The sequence below is a fragment of the Chiloscyllium plagiosum genome, chromosome 43 (assembly GCF_004010195.1).
Source record: "Chiloscyllium plagiosum isolate BGI_BamShark_2017 chromosome 43, ASM401019v2, whole genome shotgun sequence".
NCBI lineage: Eukaryota > Metazoa > Chordata > Chondrichthyes > Orectolobiformes > Hemiscylliidae > Chiloscyllium > Chiloscyllium plagiosum.
Genome location: NC_057752.1, coordinates 15,206,996 through 15,216,383, shown reverse-complemented (window position 1 = coordinate 15,216,383; position 9,388 = coordinate 15,206,996). Strand labels below are relative to the sequence as shown.

Here is a 9,388-nt window from a genome sequence, read left to right as displayed (position 1 = left end):
TTAGCCCAGTACCCCATCTTTTTATTACTCTTACCAAAGTGAATCACCTCACACTTAGCTACATTGAACTCCATTTGCCACCTTTCTGCCCAGTTCTGCAGCTTATCTATATCCCGCTGTAACCTGCCACATCCTTCCTCACTGTCTACAACTCCTCCGACTTTCGTATCATCCACAAACTTGCTCACCCAACCTTCTAACCCCCTCCTCCAGGTCATTTATAAAAATGACAAACAGCAATGGTCCCAAAACAGATCCTTACGGAACACCGCTAGTGACGGCACTCCAAGATGAACCTTTGCCATCAACTGCTACCCTCCTCTGTCTTCCAGCCAGCCAACTCCTAATCCAAACCTCCAACTCACCCTCAATGCCATACCTCCGTATTTTTTGCAGTAGTAAAGCTCCCTCTACACTGTCCCCCCATCAAACACTTCCAGGACAGGGACAGCACGGGGTTAGATACAGAGTAAAGCTCCCACTACACTATCCTCCCAGGACACTGTCAGCACAGGATTAGATACAGAGTAAAGCTACTTCTACATTGTCTCCATCAAACACTCACAAGACAGGGAGGGCACGGAGTTAGATACAGAGTAAAGCTCTCTCCACATTATCCTTCATCAAACACTCCAAGGGCAGGGACAGCATGAGTTTGGATAAAGAGTAAAGCTCTCTCTACACTCTCCCCCATCAAACACTCCCAGGACAGGGACACCATGGAGTTAGATACAGAGGAAAGCTTCCTCTACACTGTCCCCCATCAAACACAAAGCGAAAGGGAGGGACATTCAAATCCTGTGTACTCTGGAGATGTAGCACCTGATTAAGAGAAGAAGGGAGATATAAGGCAGATACCGAGGGCTCAAAGCAGCAGAAGCTCTCGAGGAGAATAAAACATGCAAGAGGGAACTTTAGAAAGAAGTTAGGAGAGCAAGCGGCACTGCACGGCATGGTGACACAGTGGATAGCACTGCTGCCTCACAGCGCTAGAGACCCAGGTTCAATTCCCGCCTCAGGCAACTGTCTGTGTGGAGTTTGCACATTCTCCCCGTGTCTGCGTGGGCTTCCTCCGGCTGCTCCAGTTTCCTCCCACAGTCCAAAAATGTGTAGGTTAGGTGAATTGGCCATGCTAAATTGCCCATAGTGTTAGGTGAAGTGGTAAATGTAGGGGTCTGGGTTGGTTGCTCTTCGGAGGGTCGGTGTGGACTTGTTGGGCCGAAGGTCCTGTTTCCACACTGTAGGGAATTGAATCTATCAAATCTCTCCAGGAAGGGTTTAGATGGATATGGGCCTCTGGCAAATGGGACTAGATTAGGTTAGGATCAAGTTAGGATATCTGGTCAGCATGGATGAGTTAGACCGAAGAGTCTGTCTGTTTCTGTGTGTTGTACATCTCCATAACTCTGTGACTCTAAATGCAGGTTCATTCTGTCCCTTAGAAATGTTTCTAATAGCTTTCCGACATGCCTTTTATTTGTATATAAGGAGCAAGAGGGTAACTAGAGAAAGTGTTGGCCCACTCAAGGACAAAGGAGGAAATTTACGCATGGAGTCAGAGAAAATAGGTGAGATTCTGAATGTGTACTTTGCATTGGTATTCACCGAGGAGAGGGACATGATGGATGTTGAGGTTAGGGATAAATGTTTGATTACTCTCGGTCAAGTCGGCATAAGGAGGGAGGAAGCATTGGTTATTCTAAAAGGCATAACCAAGATGTACAAGTTCCCAGGTCCAGATGGGATCTATCCCAGGTTACTGAGGGAAGCGAGATAAAATAGTTGGGGTCTTAACAGATATCTCCGCGGCATCCTTGAACACGGGTGAGGTCCCGGAGGACTGGAGAGTTGATGATGTTGTCCTCTTGTTTAAAAAGGGTAGCAAGGATAATCCAGATAATTATAGACCGGTGAATCTGACGTCAGTGGTCGGGAAACTGCTGGAGAAGATACTGAGGGATAGGAGCTCTTCCCATTTGGAAGAAAATGGGCGGCACAGTGGTTAGCACTGCTGCCTCACAGCACCATGGACCCAGGTTCGATTCCAGCCTCAGCTGACTGTCTGTGTGGAGTTTGTACATTCTCCTTGTGTCTGTGTGGGATATGCAGGTTAGGTGATGTGGCCATGTTAAATTGCCCATTGTGTTCAGGTATGTGTAGGCTAGGTGCATTAGTCAGGGGTAAATATAGGGTAGAGGAATGGGTCTGGGTGGGTTACACTTCAGAGGGTTGGTGTGGTCATATTGGGCCAAAGGGCCTGTTTCCACGCTGTAGGGATTCTAATTTTTTAAAAAAGGGCTTATTAGTGATAGGCAATGTGGTTTCGTGCAGGGAAGGTCATGTCTTACAAACTTAATAGAATTCTTTGAAGAGGTGTTAAAGTTGATTGTTGAGGGAAGGGATGTAGATGTTAGAGACATGGACTTCAGTAAGGCGTTTGATAAGGTTCCCCATGATTGGCTGATGGAGAACATAATTAGGGTCCAGGGAGTACTGGCTAGATGCACAGAGCTCTGGCTGGGCATCAGGAGACAGAGTTGTAGTGGAAGAGAGTTTCTCAAAATACAGAACTGTGACCAGTGGTGTTCCTCAGGGATCTGTGCTAGGATCACTGTTGTTTGTGATATACATAAATGATCTGGAGGAGGGTATCGATGGTCTGATTAGCAAGTTTGCAGATGACACCAAGATTGGTGGAGTAGCAGATAGTGAAGGGGACTGTCAGAGAGTGCAACAGAATATAGACAGATTGGAGAGTTGGCCATAGAAATGGCAGATGGAGTTCAATCCAGGCAAATGTGAGGTGATGCATTTTGGAAGATTCAATTCAAGAGTGAACTCTACAGGAAATGGAAAAGTCCAGGGAAATATTGGCGTATAGAGAGATCTGGGTGTTCAGGTCCATTGTTCCCTGAAGGTTGCAATGCAGGTCAATAGAGTTGTCAAGAAGGCATACAGCATGCTTTCCTTCATCGGACGGGGTATTGAGTACAAGAGTTGGCAGGTCATGTTAGAGTTGTACAAGACTTTGGTTCGGCCACATTTGGAATACTGCGTACAGTTCTGGTTGCTACATTACCAAAGGGATGTGGATGCTTTGGAGAGGGTGCAGAGGAGGCTCACTCGGGTGTTGCCTGTTATGGAGGGTGCCAGCTATGAAGAGAGGTTGAGTAGATTAGGACTATTTTCATTAGAAAGACAAAGGTTGAGGGGGGGACCTAATTAAAATCTATAAAATCACGAGAGGTATGGACAGGGTGATTAGCAAGAAGCTTTTTCCCAGAGTGGGGGACTCAATTACTAGGGGTCACGAGTTCAAGGTGAGAGGGGTAAGAGAGATATACATGGAAAGTTCAATACGCAGAGTCTGGAACACGTTGTCAGCAGCAATGGTAGAGGCGGGCACGATTAAGATGTATCTAGACAGGTATATGAATGGGCAGGGAGCAGAGGGATAGAGATACTTGGAAATGTACTTAGATGGGAGATACTTTTAGATAGAGGATCTGGATCAGCGCAGGCTTAGATGGCTTGGATTCCTGTGCTGGAATTTTCTTTGTCCTTTGTACACCAAGGTCCCTCTGATCCTCAGTGTTTCCCAGGGTCTTACCTTTCACCATGTATTCCCTTGCCTTGTTTGACTTGTCCAGGTGCATCACCTCATGTTTATCTAGATTGAATTCCACTTGCGACTGATCAGTCATTCTGACCAGCCCATCCATATCCTCCTGTAATTTCAGGGTATTCTCCTCACTATTGACCACCCCACAAATATTTGTATTGTCCGCAAGCTTACTTAACAACCTTCCAACATTCAAGTCTACATAATGCATAAACAGTAAGGGCCTTAACACAGTGGGACCCCACTGGACACAAGCTTCCAGGCACAAAAACACATCTCAACCATCTTTCAGCCACTCAGTCGAATGTGGGTCCAATTTGACAAATTTCCTTGGATCCCATCAGCTCTTACCTTTGCAATCTGTCTCCTATGCAGAACCTTATCAAAAGCCTGGTTGAAGGACATGTAGGCTATGTCACATGCAATATCTATACACCTGTCCACCCCTTCAAAAAATTCAAACATGTTAATCAGACATGACCTCCACTTAAAGTGGTTGAGAAGGTACATTGTATACTTGCCTTGGCGTTTAAGAGCAGGGAGATGATTGTGTGCAATTCTGGAAACCACATTATAGGAGGGATGTGATAGCGCTGGAGAGGATGCAAAGGGGTTTTACCAGGATATTGCGTGGGCTGGAATCACAGAGCCTTGGAGTCATAAAGCTCTTTGATCCAACTCGTCCATGCTGACTGGCTTCCCGAAGTAAACTAGTCCCATTTGCCTGCATTTGGCTCATTTCCCTCTAAACCTTTCCTGATCGTGGACACATCCAAATTCTTTTAAATTATAAGCGATAGGGTTTATAATCATCTAGAAGGGAATAAGTTGATGAGGGATATCAACATGGTTTTATGAAGGGGAGGTCGTGCCTCATAAAGCTTATTGAGTTCTTTGAGAAGGTGACCAAACAGGTGGATGAGGGATAAACAGTTGATGTGGTGCATATGAATTTCAGTAAGGCGTTTGACAAGGTTCACGACAGTAGGCTATTGCACAAAATAAGGATGCCTGGGATTGAGAGGGATTTAGTGGTTTGGATCAGAAATTGGCTAGCTGAAAGAATACAAGAGTCTGGTGGTTGATGGGAAATGTTTATCCTGGAGTACAGTTACCAGTGGTGTACCGCAAGGATCTGTTTTGGGTCCACTGCTGTTTGTCATTTTTATAAATGATCTGGATGAGGATGTAGAAGGATGGATTAGTAAATTTGCAGATGAGACTAAGGTCGGTGAAGTTGTGGATAATGCTGAAGGATGTTGTATTTTACAGATGGACATAGATAAGCTGCAGAGATGGGCTGAGAGGTAGCAAATGGAGGTTAATGCAGAAAGGTCAAAGTGATTCACTTTGGAAGGAGCAACAGGAATGCAGAGTACGGGGCTCATGGTAAGATTCTTGGTCATGTAGAAGAACAGAGAGATCTTGCTGTCCATGTACATAGATCCTTGCAAGTTGCCACCCAGGTTGATAGGGTTGTTAAGAAGGCATACAGTGTGTTAGCTTTTATTGGTAGAGGGATTGAGTTTTGGAGCCACGAAGTCATGCTGCAGCTGTACAAAACTCTGGTGTGGCCGCACTTGGAGTATTGCATACAGTTCTGGTCACAGCATTATAGGAAGGATGTGGAAGCTTTGGAAAGGGTGCAGAGGAGACTTTACTGGGATGTTGCCTGGTCTGGAGGGAAAGTCTTACAAGGAAAGGCTGAGGAACTTGAGGCTGTTTTCGTTCGAGAGAAGAAGGTTGAGAGGTGACTTAATTGAGACATATAAGATAGTCAGAGGGTTAGATAGGGTGGACAGGGAGAGTGGATGGTGATGACTAACATGTGGGGACATAGCTTTAAATTGAGGGGTGATAGATATAGGGCAGATGTCAGAGGTAGTTTCTTTACTGTGAGAGTAGTAGCAGCGTGGAATGCACTGCCTGCAACAGTAGTAGACTCGCCAACTTTAAGGGCATTTTAATGGTCATTGGATGGGCATATGGAATCGTGCAGGAGAGATGGGCTTCAGATTGGTTCCACAGGTTGGCGCAGCATCGAGGGCCAAAGAGCTTGTACTGTGCTGCCCGTGCTGTAATGTTCTGTGTTCCAAATGTTGCATCTACTATGGGTTTCAGTTTTGAAGAGAATTTGGACAGACTGATGTTTATTTCATTAGAGCAACGGAGATTGAGAGGGAATATTGATTGAGATGTGGTATATTTGAGGGGCATAGATAGGGTGGACAGGAAGAAACTGTCCCCTTGATGGAGGATGAATGACCATGGGTGTAGGTTTAAGGTAAGGGACAGGAGGAGATATGAGGAAAAGTTTTTTCAGAGGGTGGTGGGAATCTGAAATCTATTGCCGATAAACTGGTAAAAAACCCTTAAATCATTCAAGAAGTATTTAGATGTGTACTTGTGATGCCGAGGCATACAAGGCAGTGGGCCAAGTGCTGGAGCACTGGATTGGAATAGTTAGGTGGCTGTTTTTGACTGGAATGGATGCAATGGGCCAAAGGGCCTTTCGCTGTACTATCGATCTCTATAACTCTCTGACTCCCAGGATAGGGACAGTATGCGGTTAGATACAGAGTAAAGCTCCTTCTAAACTGTCCCCCACCAAACACTCTCAGGACAGGGACAGCACGGTGTTAGATACAGAGTAAAGCTCCCTCTACACTGTCCCCCATCAAACACTCCCAGGACAGGGACAGCACGGGGTTAGCTACAGAGTAAAGCCCCTTCTACACTGTCCCCCTCAAACATTGCCAGGACTGAAAGGGCTTGAAGTGAGCTTCTGGAGACCATCATCCATTCTGTTCACCAGAGCACAGCAAGCCAAATGTGCTGCAGCGGGTTTCTGTTGACTAGTGTTGCTTTGATGTTTGTGTTGGAAGGTTACTTGCAAATGAGACAGTCCAAGGCTGTCACATGTTAACTTGGTTCTGGATGGCACCATAATGATGCGGCGGAAGCATGTGTTCACCATCTCGTCTGGGGCAGAGGAGTAAACATTACTGACTGAAGTGTTTAACATTAAACGACAGGGGACTGTGGTGTTTAGCAGCATGTGCTTTTGTTGATCTTCTATACAGGAATGCAAATTGTTCTTTCTAACTTTTGTCTTTCTATATTTGCAGACAGTATGGAACCTTTACTATTCGGCTATTACAGGTCATGTGATTTCTATCATCTGCTTACTCCTTGCCTTGTCTATCTTCTGCTACTTCAAGTAAGTTTACAATTTGACAAGTTTTCTCCTGGAAATACTGAGTCAATCATGCTGACTGGGCAAGACCATGTCATCGCATATCATGTTTGTTGCGATATTACTTTAAATAAGGTGGCCAGGCAGAACCAATCTTAGGCAGCACAGTGCCATTACTTGAAAATGATGCCATCGTCAATGTGCCACGCTGTGGGTGATGGCAATTTCTGCTGAGAATTGACACAAGCAGGACAGGATCTGCACCCTGACTGTCTGGCAGGCACCTCCCAGTCTGGCACCTGAGGTCAGAGCATTCTTGTCCGAGACAGGTAGCGTGTTCATTTTGATTGGTGACGAGGCCAGACCCAATTTGCTGCAAGGTGACCAGAGGGTCACTGTAGTTTATTTCCACCTGCACTGGTTGAGCCTGACAGGAGAGAAATATGTTCGATCAGCTTTTGATTTGGACAAAGCTTTCACTCTGTTTCTCCAAAGAGTCTCAACTCTGCCATTTATCTTCATGTGATTCATGCTTGCATCATGACTATTTCATTGAAACCTGTCGCCTAGTTTCTAAGGATCTGTATCCCTCTGCTCCCTGCCCATTCATGTATATGTCGAGATACATCTTAAATAACGCTATCGTGCCCATCTCTACCACCTCTGCTAGCAACATGTTCCAGGCACCCACCACCCTCCACGTAAAGAACTTTCCACGCATATCTCCCCTAAAATGTCCCCCTCTCACCTTGAACTCATGACCCCTAGTAATTGAGTTCCCCACTCTGGGAAAAAAGCTTTTTGCTATCCTCTCTGTCTATACCTCTCATGATTTTGTAGACCTCAATCAGGTCCCCCCTCAACTTCCTTCTTCCTAATGAAAATAATCCTAATCTACTCAACCTCTCTTCATCCTGGTGAACCTCCCCGCATCCTCTCCGAACCATCCACATCTTTTTGGTAATGTGGCAACCAGAACTGTACGCAGTATTCCAAATGTGGCCAAACCAAAGTCTCATACAACTCTAACATGACCTGCCAACTCTAGTACTCAATACCCCATCCGATGAAGGAAAGCATGCCTCCTTGATGACTCTACTGACCTGCGTTGCCACGTTCAGGGTACAGTGGAGCTGAACTCCCAGATCTCTCTGTCCATCAATTTTCCTCAAGGTATTTCCATTTACTGTCTAGTTCGCTCTGGAATTGGATCTTCCAAAACGTATTTCCTCGCATTTGTCCGGATTGAACTCCATCTGCCATTTCTCTGCCCAACTCTCCAATCTATCTATATTCTGCTGTATTCCCTGACAGTCCCCTTCACTATCTGCTACTCCACCAAACTTAGTGTCATCTGCAAACTTGTTAATGCAGCAACCTACACCTTCCTCCAAATTATTTATGTACATTACAAACAACAGTGGTCCCAGCACGGATCCCAATGGGACACCACTGCTCACAGGTCTCCATTTTGAGAAGCTCCCTTCCATTACCATTGTCTGTCTCCTATTGCCCAACCAGTTCTTAATCCATCTAGCCACATGCAACCTCACCTTCTTCATCAGCCCACCATGGGGAACATTATCAAACACCTTACTGAAGTCCATGTATATGACATCTACAGCGCTTCCCTCATCAATCAGCTTTGTTACTTCCTCAAAGAATTCTATTAGGTTTGTAAGACATGATCTTGCCTGCACAAAATCTTGTTGCTTATCAATGATAAGCCCATTTACTTCCAAATGGGTACATATCCTATCTCTTAGTATCTTCTCCAGTAGCTTCCCTATCACTGACATCAGGCTCACCAGTCTGTAATTACCTGGATTATTCCTGCTACCCCTCTTAAACACGGGGACAACATTACTAATTCTCCAGTTCTCTGGAACCTCCCCCATGTTCAAGGATGTTGCAAAGTTACCTGTTAAAGTCCCAGCTATTTCCTCTCTCACTTCTCTCAGTAACCTGGGATAGATCCCATCCGGTCCTGGGGACTTGGCAACCTTAATGCCTTTTTGAATACACAACACTTCCTCCCTTCTTAAACCAACTTGACTGAGAGTAAATAAAGATCCATCCCTAACCTCAACATCCGCCAGGACCTTCTCCTCGATGAATACCGATGCAAAGTATTCATTAAGAATCTCATCCATTTTCTCTGACTCCACACATATCTTTCCCCCTTTGTCTTTGAGTGGGCCATCCGTAGTTACCCTCTTACTCCTTATATACAAATAAGAGGCTTTGGGGTTTTCCTTAACCCTGCTCGCTAAGGATATCTCATGACCCCTTTTAGCCCTCTTAATTCCTCGTTTCAGATTGGTCCTGCATTCCTGATATTCTTTCGAAGCTTTGTCTGACTTCAATCACTTAGACTATATGCACGCATCCTTTTTCCTCTTAGCTAGGCTCACAATTTCGCCTGACATCCATAGTTTCGTAATCTTGCCATTTCTTTCCCTCATTTTCACAGGGACATGTCTGTCCTGCACTCTAATCAACCTCTCTTTAAAAACCTCCCACATAACAAATGTGGATTTCCCTTCAAACAGCTGCTCCCAATCTACATT

General features: G+C 45.2%; 1 protein-coding gene across 5 annotated transcripts in view; it reads left to right on the top strand.

The window, feature by feature from the left end:
* LOC122543404 (calcitonin gene-related peptide type 1 receptor-like) overlaps positions 1 to 9,388 on the top strand; it is a 96,238-nt gene that overhangs the window by 69,385 nt on the left and 17,465 nt on the right. For all 5 annotated transcript variants that reach the window (XR_006310015.1, XM_043682109.1, XM_043682108.1 and 2 more), the window contains one exon: positions 6,751 to 6,842. Coding sequence is in view for 4 of the 5 variants with exons in the window: in XM_043682109.1 (XP_043538044.1) it covers positions 6,751 to 6,842 (92 nt within the window). In the remaining variant the exon portion in view is untranslated. The remainder of the gene's footprint in view (positions 1 to 6,750; positions 6,843 to 9,388) is intronic.